The sequence below is a fragment of the Daucus carota genome, chromosome 5 (genome assembly GCF_001625215.2).
Source record: "Daucus carota subsp. sativus chromosome 5, DH1 v3.0, whole genome shotgun sequence".
Classification (NCBI taxonomy): Eukaryota; Viridiplantae; Streptophyta; class Magnoliopsida; order Apiales; family Apiaceae; genus Daucus; species Daucus carota.
This window is the reverse complement of record NC_030385.2, coordinates 27,449,952-27,470,670: the sequence shown is the minus strand read 5'-3', so window position 1 is coordinate 27,470,670 and position 20,719 is coordinate 27,449,952. Positions and strand designations below refer to the sequence as shown.

General features: G+C 31.1%; 1 protein-coding gene across 1 annotated transcript in view; it reads left to right on the top strand.

Moving 5' to 3' along the window:
* The first annotated feature begins 8,352 nt into the window (after positions 1 to 8,352).
* LOC135152834 (uncharacterized) overlaps positions 8,353 to 20,719 on the top strand; it is a 41,437-nt gene continuing 29,070 nt past the window's right edge. The window contains exons 1-4 of the mRNA XM_064093954.1: positions 8,353 to 8,383; positions 8,542 to 8,681; positions 12,862 to 13,011; positions 13,181 to 13,300. Of these exons, the coding sequence (XP_063950024.1) occupies positions 8,353 to 8,383; positions 8,542 to 8,681; positions 12,862 to 13,011; positions 13,181 to 13,300 (441 nt within the window). The remainder of the gene's footprint in view (positions 8,384 to 8,541; positions 8,682 to 12,861; positions 13,012 to 13,180; positions 13,301 to 20,719) is intronic.

Here is a 20,719-nt window from a genome sequence, read left to right as displayed (position 1 = left end):
AAACCTTTCATATAATGTATCAAGTGAATAGAAAAACAATAAATAAGTTGCTTAATATTTTTGGAGTAAGCAAATTATGATGTGCTCCTCTATTCAATAAGTATTAAAATCAATAAATATGTCCTAAATACAGAACTAGGTGATTGAGGAGGTGTTAAGTGAAAAAGTTTAGATCTTATGTTTTATACTCACTCTACAGTGTCTCTCATAACTGCAAAAGTGTTACAGAAAAAGTGTAATAATGTGCTAAAAAAGAATACAACAAAAAACCTAAATTATATAATAAATAAATTACAGAACTTGTGCAAAAATATAAAATCAACATATAAAAGCACAAAATCGATAGATCACACAATAATACAGAACATTAAAATTAAGTTATATATAATTTTCTTATTTAACACTACATTTTTTTGTTCAATCGTATATATTTTAATTTGAAAAAAACTGTACATATGTTTTCTATTTTGTAACTTTTGCATTTTCATTTTTTTTTCTTTGACTTGTTTATATTTGTATATCCTATAATTATCGCTACAATATCTGGATATCCCTTATTTTTAATATTTTTAAATATAATTTGTTTTTAATATATTTATTGCTCAGTATATTATGAAAATATCTTTTTTATGTTCAATTTTTCTTGTTCTTTATTTCTTAATATTTATAATTTTCTTCTTTGATTTATATTATATTCTTTTAGTGATGGTACATTCTTTTCTAAATATTTGTATGTTCTGTATTTGTTTATATTATATTTTAATGATATTAACAATAAATACATAACACAACTATAGAATATACAGAATACAAATAATTTAAATAAATTACAGAACCTGTATATAAATAAAATATAGAACACATGAAACAAATTACTGAACAAGTATATAAATAAAATACAGAACATGTATATAAACAAAATACAGAACATGTGAGACAAATTACAGAATATGTATATAAATAAAATACAGATAACATGACACAATTTATAAAACAAGTATATAAATGAAATACATAACACATGAATTTTTTTGAATATTGAAATAGATAATATAAAATAGCAAAAAACTAAATATAAAATATAAATTACAAAACATGAGAAGAAAATTTACAAAACATGTACACAAATAAATTACATAATAAGCAACACAGATTACAGAACTAAGTAAATGTATTAAAATTTTATATTCAGATTTTAAAATTTCAACATTATTTATTAGGTATTTTATTAAATCATTAGTTTTCCAACTTTTGAAAATAAATTAATTTATCGTTATATTTTTCTTACTAGAAGAAAATGATATCAGTTTTATGATTGAATATTCAAACAGAAGCATACTTAAAATTCTTTATAATATAGTAATTATAAAAAAAAATATATAAGGATTTTAAAAAATTAATACATATTTAAATTTTTTGTTTTCACATCTATCTAACCTAATAGTAATAAAAAATAATTTGATCTAGAGGAGGAAATAAAAAAGCAATTGACCGGGGTACTAATTTTATTTAGAAAATAAAATGCTATATTTAAAAGTTTGAGTGGCAGATTATCAGGAGTTACATTCCACATTCGTGCTTTCACGCTTGCATGTTTTGTTTCTCTGTGTCTACACATCTTGCATGTTTTGTTTCTCTGTGTCTACACATACAAAAAGTAACCCTTTTATGGAGACTGATTTTTGTGGAGGCTTTAGAAACTTAATCACAACCATCCATTTCTTATCCATCCAAGGGCTGCAGATATTTGTCCTGCACATTCGTTTTCTCTCCCTATCCTGACCTGCACTTCTAAATCGGTGAAGAACAAGCAGAACTTCTAAATCTTGCATAAATCGGTGAAGAACAAGCAGAACTTCTAAATCTTGCATAACGTATAATAATAATTCCATAATATTGGTGTTCAATCACCGAAATCCTAACAAATAAAAATAATAATTGCATACAAAACAAAGATGTAGTTGGACATTGCTAAAATTAGCACTGAACTCATTGTCATTGTCCTGCAACGAATTGAATTTGTTGCAAGACAAAATAACACTTAGATATATCACAAATATGCGAGACAAATTATTAATATTACATTACTAGAAATGATGGACAAGAATAGTGTAAATTATAAAAATAGTTTTGAATTAAAACTAAAACAAGAAATGGAGGACAAGAATATTAATATACATTACTAGAAATGCAGGACAAGAATAGTGTAAATTATTCTTACAAACTTACAAACTTTATGTGTTCAACACATATATAATTTGAGTTCAACATATTTTTAACATATTTTTTGTTGAACATCGATTAAAATTGGGTTGGATAAGTACATAAACTAATTTTTCAATGTAAGTTAAACGTATAATATAACTAATATTTATGTTTCTAGACCCTACCCAAACCCCAGAGGTATAGTTTAAGCATCTTTATGGATATATTCATCATAATGATAATTAGTATTCTACACCCGATGTTAAACCCTAGTTACAAATGTGTTGAATGCACGATTAATTTATGCGTTATTTTTAAAAATTGTGATGTTTTTTCGAGAAATTTTAACATGAATACTTTTGATAGCTAAGGATTAACATGATGGGAGAATAAAAAAAAATTCAAAAAAAAGTTTGTAAATTTGTAACTTAAAAAAGTTATTATTTGATCATATCCCTATATATATATATATGAATGTATGTCATGGCACCTGAGTTTGGTGGTGCCACAAAAATCAATTCTTACCGTATTATGCTAGAAAATATGATAAATTTTGAATTAAGTATTTATTTAATAAAGTTAATTATGTTAAAAAATTAAAAATTAACTACGTAAATGATATCAAATATTTTTCGTGAAAAGCATGTATAATGTCTTATAAACATATATAAAAAACCGAGATTTTATTACTAGATTTAAAAGTATTTGGATGACTCTTTATCTCCCGACCACCATTCACATAGAAATTAGAATAGTATTACATTTGTACTTTAGAGGGTAAATATATCTTTTCAAAAACCCTAAATTTTGCATATATAACCAACTTGTTGTTCATCGTGCCCAACCCCTAAATTGCATAGTTTCAATCTAGCAGCCGTCTGTCTCAATCTCAAACTCTATATAATCACAATCTTGAATCGCCCGTGTCTCTCACTTCAATATTATGTATATATGGTCTAAATTAATTTCTACTTGTATCTGATTCAAATTGTAAGTATATCTGATCTATGTCAAATTCTACGTATATCTGGTCTCAATCTGAGTGTGTCAATCTCAATATCTAGGTAAATATCTCCAAGTAATTTTTAACTTTATATTCATGTTATTTTCGTTTGTGGTTATAATCTATCGTATATTTATTGTTTCATTTGTTTCAATACAGGTTAAGTTTGGTTCCGGACTATTCAGCAGTTCCCCAAATCGACTATCAAATCTGTAAGTATGAGCTAAATCTTAATCAACTTCTAATATCCAACATTTCTCAAAATAAAATTTTAAATTTAATTCTTTAAGATTGGCCCATATCATTTTCCATTCATTTCTTCCTTTTTTTTTTTAAATCATGGTAGAAGTTTAGAATTCTTCGCATCGAACATTGAATATTGGTTGCTATCTTTATATATTATTTCATGATTTGTATTATTATTATTATTATTATTATTATTATTATTATTATTATTATTATTATTATTATTATTATTTCCCTTCTTTTTAATAAAAAAGAAAATGAAATGATTTTGAAAGCGAATCTCGAACATGAATATTTCCTTATTTGATCAGGAACCAGGATCGAACCACTTTTCGATTTGAAAACAGAATAGTGGGGTTCGTTGTCGGTTTTGATGATTCTTGGCCAAAACTCCCTTATTCGGTGCCGAAAATGTCTAGGAGGGGAGTCCCTCGTTAGTTTTTAAAGATAGCGCCAAAACCCTCTCTGTTTGGTGCATATAAGCTGAACATGAGGTGTTTTTCTCTAGTCATGTTTTCTATCGGGTATTTTTCTGAATTATGTTCAGCTCAAAGCTCGAATAAGGTGCTCGTTCTTGTATTCGTCCTTCCTAAAGGATGCAATACATGAATTTGTGTGGTTTTGGACCTGAACAAGAATCTTATTTTTTTAATATGAACTTATTTTTACATTCGTTGACTGGTAATTTTTTTTATAATCATCATTGATGACGAACTCGAAAAGGGATCTATTTTACAGAATTCGTGGAGTGTTTTCTAGATCCTTTGAGGGGATAATATTAACATCCTGCCCCTAAATTCTTCAATTATTTCAAAGCCAATCTAATCACTGGTAAAAGCAAAAATACACTTTTCATTTTTGCCTCTATAAAAGGTGTAAAGAGGTCTCATTTCCTCTCTTCTTACTTCTTTCATTCTTCAAGCATTCTATGTTCCTCTGTTCTCAAATCTTTTGATGGTTTTTATGGAAACCTTCTTTTTATCTCTCTCCGTCAAGATGGCTGACTCCAATTCTTCCAGTTAGATTAATATTCCTATTTACGACAATGGAAAGTAAATGAAAGTGGTCAAGGATCCTCGCCTTACTCTGGCAAAGAAATTCATTGTCCATGTGAGTGTAGTAAACATTCACAACATTTTTGATGACTTTGGCAATGCATTCCTAAACATGCTTTGTTGTGAAGCGACCAACATCCCCTCCAAGTATAACCAGTAGCTAGCAGATCTCCAAGCCAACTTGTTTAAGATTAGTTGCAGCGATAGCCAACGAAGGGGCCTGCAATCCCAAGTCACGGTTTCTTTACATCCATAAGGAACCCTTTATACAGGCTTCAGGTTTCAACCTCCTTGTTCATTTATCATCTTCTGGCCGAGGCTAGAGTTTTCCCCACCCAGCTCATGCCCAACAGTAGTTGGAGGTTCATATTTTGCTACCTTTTTCAATATAGCGAAAACCACTTAGCTCCTATTATTGTCGTGTTTCATTATCTGTTCAAATTCTTGAACATCTCTAACCATAATTGTGGGTACATATCACCCACCGTAGTTTGGAAATCTCTTGCTTTCACCCCGAGTACCTCTCTAGACTATTCTTAAATAGAAGAAATAGTGGTATTGGGTCGAGGTCGAGGGGGGTGATTGGAATTAATTTTTAGAGCCAACTTTCTTCATGCTATCAGTAAAAATACCCAATGTATCAACCTAGCAGTGGATGACAAAAATGCAATTAAAGTTCATACAAGGGACTGTGGCCATTTTTGTGCAGGCCTATCTCAGAATCTTTTTTCAAAGGCTTATTTTAAGCCTTTTGGGCCTGTAGGCATGACTTTTTATTTCTTCCATCATTCTTCCTTTTTCTTATTTTATGTTTTAAATGTTTCTTATTGTTTTTCTTAGCCATGGTAGCTCTGGGCAAGATATTTGCTCAAAGGGAGGCTGGTGCAGTAAAGGGTGCTAGGGTGATAAAGCCAAGGAGGGTAGAACATCCTCTAAACTTTTAGTGGTTGAGAATGAGAAAGGAGTTCCCTTCTTTTTGAAAAAAAATGTCTACACAATTTGATAAGACGCCCTTTGATCCAAAAAGGGGTCCAAATGGTCTAAGTTTGCCACCTCTCTAAGAGATCACTGAGGAATTATCAAAACTTCTGATGATTCTCATATTGAGTTCTAGGGAACTCACGCCATTGCAACAATATGTGTCCTTGTTTTTTAACTCAGTTACTTTCTTCATTTCTTACCTTTGACTTGTTCAATTTTCCTCTCTTTTGTTTCTTTCAAGCAAATGTCTCTCTATAGTAGCTTTGCATAATCTTAGTTATTGGAGAATGCCAAATAGAAGAGGAGCTGTAAAAATCTCAACATGCATGGATGTTGAGTTTCGGGAGATTTTCAAGTCACGATTTTCTTCCTCCTCTTAAGATCCATCTCTTGGGAAAAAATGATAAGTACTTGTAAAGTGCATTATAGATATCTTAATTGTAATTGATACAACCTAACAAGGCTTTCCTCTAACTCTGATTTCCTGGATTCACATTCTTTTTAAGCCAAATGACATGCTCATCTCATAGCTTGCCAATTAATTTATCAAGTTTTCCTTGGACATACCATTAGGTTGATTCAAGGTAAAAGATCTCCAAAATATTCTTCGATGTTCTCTTCTTTTTATAGTCTCCACACCTTTTTGTATGTAGTGTCTACTAAATGTTGAAGTTCATGCAAGCCCATCGATCAAACTATAACGCAATATATTTTAAAAGACAACAACATTTCAATAATTATATATTTATGATTTCAACGATCTATAGGGCGAGTAATTCTTTTACATATGTCTGGATGCCGATTTATATTTGAAATATTGATAAATGTATGCATTTATAGGTGATATTGAAAACTATATATGTTTTACAAGTAGAACATTGTAAAATATGTTATTTTATAGGTGACATGTTATTATGTTTGCACACAAACTATGTTGTTTCAGATGTCCAACAAAATAGTTGTCTCCGTATAATATTTTATAATATGTATGTGTGTATATATGTGTGTGTATGTATCTATATATATATATATATATATATATATATATATATATATATTAACTCCTGTCACTCCATTTATACCAAGGGTGCTTTGGTTACCACAAGATATGATCCAAACGAGGAGTCAATTCCAATATATAAATATAGACCTACATATGTTACTACTGGTACTCTCCATTACTCTAAATCACCTCTTGTATCTGCACCTTGTTGAGGTGATAGATTTTTTTGTCTTATCGTCTCCAGAAGCTTACGAATACATATAAATTCTTATATTAATAAATTAATAAAGTTCATGGTGTATGCCCAATGGAACCAAAATAAAAAATAATTAGAGAAAACTAAATGACTACATGCATGCAGAACTAAAAACTATAGTAATCTAAAAATATGGATGTCATGGTCACTAGAGATCTGCAATTCTCCCACATAATATATTGCATCGAAATACAAATGGCACTAAGAACTTGCTAGAAGTAATAAAAAATCATTGAGTATTTTTGGTAGGATTGTAAGCGGAAGGAAGGAGCAACTTGTGGTTGAAACCAACTTGTTTTGCCTTCGTGATAATTTCATGCATGTCCTGTACCATTTTACCTCGGCACCTATTGCTCGTTCCCTAAGCCTATCCATCTCATCATCCTTGGAAAGTAACTCCTTTTCTTTGACCTCGGGCTGATCCCCTAGGATCTCCAATTCATAGTTCTTTTCTTCCACCTCTTGCACCTTCTCATTATGCTGGTGGTTGGTGGTCTCTTGAATTTTCCTATATTGTTCTTCTTGAGCTTTGAGCTTTTCCCTAAACTGCTTAAAAGCCTTTTCATCCAAGTGAAGATTCTTTTGCACAATTTCTGCCTCATTGGGCACTACATTAAACAAGTAAAAACAACATAACATTAAAATGGCGAAATAGTAATAGGCAGCAAAGCTAAAATAACCACTATAATCCCAAATATCTAGTTTCCTACCCATCAACCATGTAATATTAAGTGAACTTAAAAAAAAATTTAGCTTCTACCATACCTTCAAAATGAATTTAGTTTGAGAATCCATATCCACAAAATTTGATGTGGTCAAGCAACACTGTAATGGCTCCCACCATCTTCAGCCTGAGCACCTTTTCTTGTTTGCTGGTGACTGGATTGACCTCCAGCATGATAACTCTGTCCTACATCATATTTTTTTTGGTTTTCACAGCACTTCTGTAAGGACTATTTTCAAAGCATTTGTGAAATTCTCTAGACATCATTTCAGGTACAGAGGAGGCAAGACTTAAAACCACCACCAACTCTTGCCAAGTGCAGTTTCAGTCTGGTAATAATGTTTACCACCTTCAAACAGTAATTGCTCCTGATCTTTATTCCCTTCTGGGCCTCTATTTCAAATTGAGCATCAACCTTAATGTCGTGCGCCCAAAGTTGCATCAAGAGTACCGGTATCACTATTGACATTACATGATAATGAAACAAAAGAGCGGTACTGGTGTTTATGCCACTTGGGCACACGGCACAAAGATTGATTCTCATTTTGAAACAGAGGTCCGGAAGGGAATAAAGATCAGTTGAAATTAGTGTTTGAAGGTGGCTACCATCATTATCAGAGTGAAACTACACTTGGAAAGAGTTGGTGGAAGTGTTATGTCTTGCCCCTCTGTACCTGAAATGGTGTTCGGAGAATTCTGCAAATGCTTTGAAAACAGTCCTTACAGAAGTGCTTTGAAATACAAAAAGAATCATATGATATAGGATGAAGTTATCATGCTGGAGGTCAATCCAGTCACCAGCAAACAAAGACAAGTGCTCAGGATGAAGATGGTGGGAGCCATTACAACGTTGCTTGACGACATCAAAATATTATGGATATGGATTCCAACGCTAAAATTCATATTGGAGGTATGTTAGAGAAGCTTACAATGTTTTAAGTTCACCTAATATTACTTCCTGTTAGGCAGGAACCTAGAGATTGGGGATTACAAGGGTTATGTTAGCTTTGTTTTCGGTTGCTGTTGCGTCCTCCAAATGTTAATGTTTTTTTTACTTGTTTAATGCAGTGCCCAATGAGACAAAAATTGTGCAAAAGATTCTTCACTTGGCCGGAAAGGCTTTTAAGGATTTTAAGGAAAAGCTCGAAGCTCACGAGGAACAATATAGAAAAATTCAGGTTACCAACAACCTCCAACTTAATGAGAAGGTGCAAGAGGTGGATGAAAAAAACTATGAATTATTAGATCCTAGGGGTTAAACTCGAGGTCAAAGAAAAGGAGGTAAACTGCTAAGGACGATGAGATGGATAGGCTTAGGAAAGGAGTAATAGCAACCGAGGCAAAATGGTACAGGCAGGGAAAAAATGAAATTATCATGACAACAAAACAAGTTGGTTTCATCAACAAGATGCACCTGCCTTTCTCTTACAATCCAACTGAAAATACTCAATGATTATTATATTACTTGTAACAAGTTCTCACTTCCATTTGTATCCGGATGCAATACACCATCAACCTTAAATATTTATATAAGATTTTATATGTATTTGTAAGCTTCCGGAGATGATAAGACACAAAATCTACTACTTGAACAAGCTACAAATACAAGAGGTGATTCAAAGTAGCAGAGAGTAGCACCAGTAACACAGGGTCTATATGAATATACAGGATTTGATTCCTCTTCGACGATCATATCGTGTCCAAAGCACCCTTGGTATATTAAATTGTATATAATATAGCATTGATATATAGTGATCATGCATTAATATGTATGGAAAAAAAACTGAAAGTAACCATCATTGTCAATGGAACAGGCCATACGCGTCTAGCCTATAATACATGTGGAGATGGAGCCAAAGAAACATCATTAGTCTTACTAATGTTGTCAAATATTAAATTTGAATTGTTGCTTGGTCAGGCTAGTATTTCGATGATGTCAAATATTAAGTTTGATGCCTATATGCTACATTGCAAGAAAAAATCAAGCAGACGTAGTCTTTTCTAGCTAAGGCTGCTTTCCCTGAAAATGCTAATTAAACTCCTTCCCCTAATATCAAAATAGATAAAAATGCCATTCAACAGAAGCAAGATTTGTTGGTGACGCTGCAAGAAAGGCTTCCAAGAAAAGGAAAGTCATTCTTCATCCCTGTCAAAGTTGTCCGAGCTTGTCGGAAGAGCAGAAGCATCAAAATTTGCTGAAGGCACGCGTAAAGTTTCTCATTGTATTTACAGGATCATGTCCAATACATTGGGCGGTGTATAACAGATGGTAATTAAGTGTTTTGCCTACACGTGAGGTCACACAACTTGTACTAGATCGGGAGCTGGCTAAGCTTGACACTGCAACTTTTCCGGACCCATGCCAGGAGCTATTGAGGACTCATTACATACGTGCAGATAGATGAGTTATTGAGGACTTATTACAGACGTGCAATTTTTCAGACCCCGGCCAGGAGGATGACAAGGTCATTGTAGAGGTACATTACTTATTTGTCCATTGTGCTATTTATTTGCTCGAGAATTTATTCTGAATGATTGTTTAGTTAATTTGTTAATTAAGTATCATGTATGTTTGGGTTTTGCTCCGTAGTTATTCTATTTTTATAATCTTTAATGACTTATTCTCTAAACTTTATTTTGTAATCTCATGTTGATATAACAGCCTAGTCAGCCAGCGGGAAAGCCAAAAGAAACTGCTGTGGAGGAGACAAGTGAGATTGAAGGAGTTTGACCCCGATACCCATTTATTCCCCTTACAAGTTTAGAAAAGTGAGGCCCATATACTGTGTTGGTTGTTAGAATTGACATTTTGCTACTGCACTTGATATTTTAGATCAGTGATGATGTCAAAAATTAACTTTTATATTTTTAGTTGATGGATTGTGATAAAAGTGATCGTAACTCTCTATATTTTGGTAATGACTTGAATATTTTTTTTATTTAGCTAAAGGTAATGGTTATTTGGCTTAATATTTACATTTGTGTCTTTATATGTGGATATTAGTTAATTTGTACTTTGATTTAAAGCAATTGTTATTAGGTTTATACATGTTGGCTAGAAATCTGCATAGATTGTACTTTTTTAAATATGGTATAATAAATTCGATCATGAAATAAAATAGGTAAAATAATTTTGACCATTTATTTTCAACCAATTAAATTCGACCGAAAAAATTCGATATAATATTATGAGCGGGAAAATAAGAATTTTCAGAATCATGGGCATTCAAATTGTTTTGGCAGAATTAAAATAAAGCCTCTTGGCTTCGCCAAGGAACCCCATCTCTCAAAAAATTCAAAAACCTTCTTTCTCAGTTGATCGATATTTGATTCTATACATGCAAATCCATTTATATGATATGAGTTCTAATCCTCTCCCGTTATCATGATGGCGTCCTCCGTTACAACGGCGGTCATACTCGCGTGCTCTCCGTCGATCACTACATCTCTTTCTCAGGTTGTTGATTCGATTTTAAGGACTTAATTCTTTGGATTCGGTAAGTTTATTCACTCAATATCATATGTAATCAAGATATTCCCGTCTCTTCGAATAAGTACGTTTTTTCTCGAATATCTTGTTGTTGTGATCAAAGATAATTGTTTGTTGTGGTTATTGTCCAATTTGTTTGTTTTGTATATTTTACGATAGCATATCTACTTCATATATATCTTTTCATATTTTTGCTCTTCTGATTTTAAGGTTGTGTAAAAAATTTAGGTGATCGAAATCTTGGATTTGTATCTGGTTTGTTAATTTTGTTTATATTACTGTGTAGATCAGGTCGAGTTTGTAACCGTTTTCCGAATTTTTCTGACATGCTTTTGTCTTTGCCGTAATTTTGTTATGGTTGGCCGTAATATTATTTTGAAATCAGATCCATTGTCGAGTTCGATAAGTGTTCTTGGTGTTTTTGATTGTGTGGGTTGTTAAGTGTGTGCTTGATCTTCTATATTAATAGTTTTAATTTTGTAACATGGTTTTAGGTGCATGTAACATTTTATTTTATTTATGTCATTGTTTTTATATAATACATACATTTTTAAATCGGAAAAGAATCTAATTTGGTATGTTTAGCATTAGATTGTGCTAATTTATCATTTAATTTGATGTTTCATATTGCATGTGCTAATATTATGGCTAATTTGTGATATTTCAAATTTCTTGCAGGTTAAATACTCTTTATGAATATTTATTATCTTTTATGAGAGTCATCATTGATGACTTTATTGTGCCTTTAATGGCTTTTAGTACCTTTTTGGTTGTCATTTTATGGCTTGTGTTACCATTGTGATGGTCATTATATATGATATATATATATATATATATATATATATATATATATATATATATATATATATATATAATTATGTTTTAATGTCTATTATGTTATTACTCGATTAAATATTTTAATTTTATGAGTCTAACCAAAGGATTTTCCTTTGGTTAGATTTCTCTTGTTAGTTTTTAATTATATTTTTTTATTTTTTTATATGTACGCTCTTTTCTTTTTTGTTTTCATTAGATTTATTATTTTTTTACATTAATTAAATTTATATATATATATATAACATATATATATATAACATATATGATTTTCTTGTATATTGATTTATGTTTTGTTTTGTTTGTTTCTCTTTTCAGGATACTTTGGAGCGAGCTTTCCTTGTGGGTATTCTTTTCTAATTCATTTAAGCTTTATTGTCTAAACGTCCGGAGTTATGCTTGCATGACTTTCGGTTAGATGATAAACTTTCTTGAAAGAAAGAAATCCCGGATGCAGTTTATTGTATTTCATCCGTAGGATGATCAATTTCATCCGTAGGAAGGTTCTTGGCGGTAGGAAGCCGCAAGAGAAGTTGTATGATGATGGGTAGTAGTTGTTAGTTTTGTAAGTTATGATGAAAAGTGTATGTGACTATTGGTGATGATAGACAATGGTGGCAAGTCATTGAAACGTCTGGTAATGGTGGTAAGAGGTCCATTATTACGATTTGGGTGAAGATGATGGTCATATACGTTGCATATATGTATGTATGTATATATATATATATATATATATATATATATATATTTATTTATATTCGCGAGATATGCTATATTGAAATTAGTAATATGTTATGTACAAATTAGTGATTTCTGTAGTTAAAAATAGTGATAAAAAACTGTCCAGAAACTGGATTTTAGTTTTTAGGCTAATTTGGTTTCTATTGAAGTAGGAATCTATATATATATATATATATATATATATATATATATATATATATATATAGGCTCATGAACAAATAGAAATCACTTTTAAAATAAAAACTAGAAACCAATACAAGTTAGTGACATTCTTAGTACAATTTAGTGATATTTTCTTTAGGATTTAGTGATCTCTGTTGCAGGAATTAGTGAAAACTTGCAGAAACTGCCCAAAAACTCCAGATTTGTTCGAGATCTCCAGATCTGTTGATGTTTTTGATTCAGATGGTGGTGACGGTGGTGGAGATGGTGGAGTTGAAGGTGGAGATGGACGAAGGATGATTGTAGCGGAGGTCTGGGCGGCTTGAAGTAGGGGGTCGGAGCGTTGCCGGAATAGTGGCGGCTCCGCTGCGTTTTGAAGTTAAGCTGAGGTGGAGAAAGAAGTATGAACGGGGTTGAAGGAGGTTGAAGCAGCGACCAAGATGGGGCTGGTGAAGATGGAGGTCGAGATTGTGTTGTTAGAGAAATAATGGAGGTGGAGATGGAAGTGGTGGTTTTGGAGGGGGCGGGCTACATAAAGGTGGTGGTGGTTATGGAGGAGGCGGGGACGGAGGTGGTGGCAGTGGCGGATGTGGAGGTGGGGTTGGTGAAGATGGAAGTGGAGATGGGGTTATTTAAGAATTTAGTGGTATTTGTTTTAGGATTTAGTGATATTCCAGTTTGGTTTTTAGTTTGTAGAATAAGGAGGTCTCGATTGGGGTAAGACTATATATATATATATATATATATATATATATATAGTGGGTAACCAGTTACGTAACTGGTAACTAAGTAACTTCTAATCTTAACCATTAGATATTACATGCAGATGAGTTATGCTGGTACGCGAAGCAGAGGAGCCGTGCGACAGTTACCACGCCTAACCTAATTACTCCAGTCATAGGAGTAATCCATATCCTAATCTATTTAATTTTATCAATATCCTAATCTATTTAATTTTATCAGATTCGGATCGGATCGGATCAAGAGTCAGATATTTTACAAGTCAATCCATATTCGGTTCATTCGAATCATGGATAATCGAATCGGATCTCCGATCCACTAAAATTTATGAAATATATTTTTTCACCGTGAACAATGTTTTAACCTTCCACAAAGAAAAAAAGTGATATTTTCTAGCTATATTATTAATTCATAAGTTTTAACATAACAAGCACAAAAAATAACTAATAAAGCAGTAAAGTAAAGTCTGCAATTTCATGTTATTAAAAAAAATGTAACTGAAAAACTTTGTTGGTTGTTCCTATAAAACCTTTCATATAATGTATCAAGTGAATAGAAAAACAATAAATAAGTTGCTTAATAGTTTTAGAGGAAGCAAATTATGATCTGCTCCTCTATTCAATAAGGATTAAAATCAATAAATATGTCCTAAATACAGAACTAGGTGATTGAGGAGGTGTAAAGTGAACGAGTTTAGCTCTTATGTTTTATACTCACTCTACAGTGTCTCTCATAACTGCAAAAGTGTTACAGAAAAAGTGTAATAATGTGCTAAAAAAGAATACAACAAAAAACCTAAATTATATAATAAATAAATTACAGAACTTGTGCAAAAATATAAAATCAACATATAAAAGCACAAAATCGATAGATCACACAATAATACAGAACATTAAAATTAAGTTATATATAATTTTCTTATTTAACACTACATTTTTTTGTTCAATCGTATATATTTTAATTTGAAAAAAACTGGACATATGTTTTTTATTTTGTAACTTTTGCATTTTCATTTTTTTTCTTTGACTTGTTTATATTTGTATATCCTATAATTATCGCTACAATATCTGGATATCCCTTATTTTTTATATTTTTAAATATAATTTGTTTTTAATATATGTATTGCTCAGTATATTATGAAAATATCTTTTTTATGTTCAATTTTTCTTGTTCTTTATTTCTTAATATTTATAATTTTCTTCTTTGATTTATATTATATTCTTTTAGTGATGGTACATTCTTTTCTAAATATTTGTATGTTCTGTATTTTCTTATATTATATTTTAATGATATTAACAATAAATACATAACACAACTATAGAATATACAGAATACAAATAATTTAAATAAATTACAGAACCTGTATATAAATAAAATATAGAACACATGAAACAAATTACTGAACAAGTATATAAATAAAATACAGAACATGTATATCAACAAAATACAGAACATGTGAGACAAATTACAGAATATGTACATAAATAAAATACAGATAACATGACACAATTTTTAGAACAAGTATATAAATGAAATACATAACACATGAAATTTTTTGAATATTGAAATAGATAATATAAAATAGAAAAAAACTAAATATAAAATATAAATTACAAAACATGAGAAGAAAATTTACAAAACATGTACACAAATAAATTACATAATAAGCAACACAGATTACAGAACTAAGTAAATGTATTAAAATTTTATATTCAGATTTTAAAATTTCAACATTATTTATTAGGTATTTTATTAAATCATTAGTTTTCTAACTTTTGAAAATAAATTAATTTATCGTTATATTTTTCTTACTAGAAGAATATGATATCAGTTTTATGATTGAATATTCAAACAGAAGCATACTTAAAATTCTTTATAATATAGTAATTATAAAAAAAATAGATAAGGATTTTAAAGAGGTACAACTCAACTCAGATAAGAAAGCTCAGTAAATAGCAAGTCATCGGAATCCATATGAATAGCGTCAAATGATTTATGGGAATTATATGTCAGATAAATTCCAGGATGCTGCACACCACTGAACGAAGTTCATTAATATGTTCAAGCCTCAGTGCACAAATAATCTTTTGTGGCACGTCCAAGAGTTCAGAAGATATAAAGTTTCTATACTTTATTTTATCAGAAGATTCCATTCAATGAAGAAATTCTTACAAGTCGAAGACTCGACGAACAAACCAAATTTATATTGTTTATTTGACGAAGAATATTTGATTTAACTAGATACAGATGAACTAGACAGTACATCTGTGTGTGTATCAGTTACTCAAATTAAATATTTGAAGTCAAGCAGAAGTGGTAGTTCATTCGTTCGACAAATCAAGAAGAAGTTATTAAAGTTTAAAGAAGACAGGAAGCAGTTCTACTGAAGAATGGGTGATTAAATATTTAATAGACTATTATTCCACTTCACAAATAATTATATTAATTATGTAATTTATTTATTAAATTAATTCACTCTTGAATTAATTTAATTTATGAATTTATATGATTAACTTAATTAAGTGGATAATTTTCTATTTTATATATACTACAATATTACATTCATTATCACCAAAACAAGCTGAGCAAGACAATTCAAGATTGTCTTACCTAACTTGCTTCAAGGAAGGAAGGAGAAGTACAAGACAATTAATTTGAATTGTCTTGGCGAAATGGGTTGGTGGCAGCAAGACAATCTACATTGTTCTGCCGTGTGCTTCATGTGTGACCAAGACAATCTCACTTTGTCTTTCTGCCATGTGCAATGGCTTAGTAGACAATTAGTTTGTCTTACCTTGTGACAGATTGTCATACCTTCCCTTGAATTGTCATACCTTCCCTGGAATTGTCATACCTTCCCTGGGATTGTCATACCTTCCCTTGAATTGTCATACCTTCCCTTAAATTGTCTTTCTGGAGAGTTGAAAGCATGGTAGACAATCCAAAATTGTCTTACCTTGCCTTGTATTGTCTTGCCCAAGCCTAGATTGTCATACCTTCTTTGTATTTGTCTTTCCAAGCTTGTAATTGTCTTGTCTTGTGTTTGTCTTTCAAGTACAAAGCTTTGCATATATATATGGCTTAGTTTCTTCATTTGAAAGTGTTCATCAGTTTGTAATTCAAAGCATTTGTAAAGCTTTCAAGTTGTTATATCCACAGTTTTCTGTGCTTTGATAACCCGGTTGTTTTAATCACTAAATCTAGAATATACCCTGTCGAATTTATTCTACGAACTTTAGTGGACATTAAAACTGAACCATATTAATTATATAACGACTTCAAACATTGTTATATTAATTAATTATAATCTGATTAACAAGTTATATTCCAATCAGATTCACTTCCGCGATTATTTGGTATAGATTGTATTCAACCCCCTTCTACAATCGTATCTAGACCTAACAATTGGCATCAGAGCAGTCGATACCATTTTCCGTATCAGATCCTATACACACTCTGTAACGTCCAAATATTTTTTATTTGAATTAATTTTATTCCAAAAATTAATTTTGATTTAAAATATTTTTCTTTCAAAAATCCAAATCTCATCCAAACACTATTCACTTCAAATTCAAATATTTTTTAATTTGAATTAATTTTTAAAAAAAAAAATTAATTTTGATTTAAAATATTTTTCTTTCAAAAATCCATTTCTCATCCAAACACTATTCACTTTAAATCTTTAAACATGAGTACACAAAAGATCAGTAGCATTAAAATCCCACCGTTCAGCAAGGAACACTTTGGCCTTTGGAAGAGGCATATGTTATTGTTCCTCCGCACCGCCAACAGAAAATATATCGGGATATTAAACAAGGGTGTTTCTATTCCGATGAATGTCATATTAGCACACGAAGAAGATGGTGTGTTAATACCTCATCAGACTATTCCGAAAGAACTTTCTGAGTACACAGATGAAGAGAGTGAATAGATGAACTTAGATGACGCTCTTCAACTGATTTTGGTTGAATCTCTAGATCCAGTGATGTAAAATGCTGTTGTTAATTGTACGAACGCGAAGCAAATCTGGGATACGTTAGAGATTATCAATGAAGGCTCAGAAGAAGTTAGGGAAAACAAGAAAGAGATACTGATGGCTCAGTATGAACAATTTGGTTCCAATCCCGGAGAAGGGTTTTCAAACGTAATAATTTGATAAATAATTTAAATCTGAATGGGAAATTCTTTGACAAGAAAGAGGTCAACATGAAGTTTCTTTTAACACTTCCCGAACATCTGGAACACAGAATCACTGCCATCAGGGAAAGCAGAGATCTGAATGAGATTTCTCTGGAAAGATTCTACGGAGTTTTGAAAACTTATGAACTGGAGCAAGTTCAGAGTAAACAGAGATATGGCTGGGGTAAAACACAGAACCATTCGAGAGCTCTAGTTGTTGAGTCACCTGTACCGGAAGAAAAGAAGGATGTTGTTGCAAGACAAAATAACACTTAGATATATCACAAATATGCGAGACAAATTATTAATATTACATTACTAGAAATGACGGACAAGAATAGTGTAAATTATAAAAATAGTTTTAAATTAAAACTAAAACAAGAAATGCAGGACAAGAATATTAATATACATTACTAGAAATGCAGGACAAGAATAGTGTAAATTATTCTTACAAACTTTATGTCTTCAACACATATATAATTTGAGTTCAACATATTTTTAACATATTTTGTTGAACATCGATTAAAATTGTGTTGGATAAGTACATAAATTAATTTTTCAATGTAAGTTAAACGTATTATATAACTAATATTTATGCTTCTAGACCCTACCCAAACCCCAGAGGTATAGTTTAAGCATCTTTATGGATATATTCAACATAATGATAATTAGTATTCTACACCCGATGTTAAACCCTAGTTACAAATGTGTTGAATGCACGATTAATGTATGCGTTATTTTTAAAAATTGTGATGTTTTTTCAAGAAATTTTAACATGAATACTTTTGATAGCTAAGGATTAACATGATGGGAGAATAAAAAAAAAATTCAAAAAAAGTTTGTAATTTGTAACTTAAAAAAGTTTTTATTTGATCATATCCCTATATATATATATATATATATATATATATATATATATGAATGTATGTCATGGCACCTGAGTTTGGTGGTGCCACAAAAATCAATTCTTACCGTATTATGCTAGAAAATATGATAAATTTTGAATTAAGTATTTATTTAATAAAGTTAATTATTTTTAAAAATTAAAAATTATCTACGTAAATGATATCAAATATTTTTCGTGAAAAGCATGTATAATGTCTTATAAACATATAAAAAAACCGAGATTTTATTACTAGATTTAAAAGTATTTGGATGACTCTTTATCTCCCGACTACCATTCACATAGAAATTAGAATAGTATTACATTTGTACTTTAGAGGGTAAATATGTCTTTTCAAAAACCCTAAATTTTGCATATATAACCAACTTGTTGTTCATGGTGCCCAACCCCTAAATTGCCTAGTTTCAGTCTAGTAGCCGTCTGTCTCAATCTCAAAGTCTATATAATCACAATCTTGAATCGCCCGTGTCTCTCACTTCAATATTATGTATATATGGTCTAATTTAATTTCTACTTATATCTGATTCAAATTGTAAGTATATCTCATCTATGTCAAATTCTACGTATATCTGGTCTCAATCTGAGTGTGTCAATCTCATTATCTAGGTACATATCTCCAAGTAATTTTTAACTTTATATTCATGTTATTTTCGTTTGTGGTTATAATCTATCGTATTTTTATTGTTTCATTTGTTTCAATACAGGTTAAGTTTGGTTCCGGACTATTCAGCAGTTCCCCAAATCGGCTATCAAATCTGTAAGTATGAGCTAAATCTTAATCAATTTCTAATATCCAACATTTCTCAAAATAAAATTTTAAATTTAATTCTTTAAGATTGGCCCATATCATTTTCCATTCATTCTTTTTTTTTTTGAAATCAAGGTAGAAGTTTAGAATTCTTCGCATCGAACATTGAATATTGGTTGCTATCTTTATATATTATTTCATGATTTGTATTATTATTATTATTATTATTATTATTATTATTATTTTCCTTCTTTTTAATAAAAATAAAATGAAATGATTTTGAAAGCGAATCTCGAACATGAATATTTCCTTATTTGTTCAGGAACCAGGATCGAACCACTTTTCGATTTGAAAACCGAATAGTGGGGTTCGTTGTCGGTTTTGATGATTCTTGGCCAAAACTCCCTTATTCGGTGCCGAAAATGTCTAGGAGGGGAGTCCCTCGTTAGTTTTTATAGATAGCGCCAAAACCCTCTCTGTTTGGTGCATATAAGATGAACATGAGGTGTTTTTCTCTAGTCATGTTTTCTATCGGGTATTTTTCTGAATTCTGTTCAGCTCAAAGCTCGAATAAGGTGTTCGTTCTTGTATTCGTCCTTCTGAAAGGATGCAATACATGAATTTGTGTGGTTTTGGACCTGAACAAGAATCTTATTTTTTTAATATGAACTTATTTTTACATTCGTTGACTGGTAATTATTTTTATAATCATCATTGATGACGAACTCGAAAGGGATCTATTTTACAGAATTCGTGGAGTGTTTTCTAGATCCTTTGAGGAGATAATATTAACATCATGCCCCTAAATTCTTCAATTATTTCAAAGCCAATCTAATCACTGGTAAAAGCAAAATACACTTTTCATTTTTGCCTCTATAAAAGGTGTAAAGAGGTCTCATTTCCTCTCTTCTTACTTCTTTCATTCTTCAAGCATTCTATGTTCCTCTGTTCTCAAATCTTTTGATGGTTTTTATGGAAACCTTGTTTTTATCTCTCTCCCTCAAGATGGCTGACTCCAATTCTTCCAGTGAGATTAATATTCCTATTTACGACAATGGAAAGTAAATGAAAGTGGTCAAGGATCCTCGCCTTACTCTGGCAAAGAAATTCATTGTCCATGTGAGTGTAGTAAACATTCACAACATTTTTGATGAGTTTGGCAATGCATTCCTAAACATGCTTTGTTGTGAAGCAACCAACATCCCCTCCAAGTATAACCAGTAGCTAGCAGATCTCCAAGCCAACTTGTTTAAGATTAGTTGCAGCGATAGCCAACGAAGGGGCCTGCAATCCCAAGTCGCGGTTTCTTTACATCCATAAGGAACCCTTTATACAGGCTTCAGGTTTCAACCTCCTTGTTCATTTATCATCTTCTGGCGGAGGCTAGAGTTTTCCCCACCCAGCTCATGCCCAACAGTAGTTGGAGGTTCATATTTGCTACCTTTTT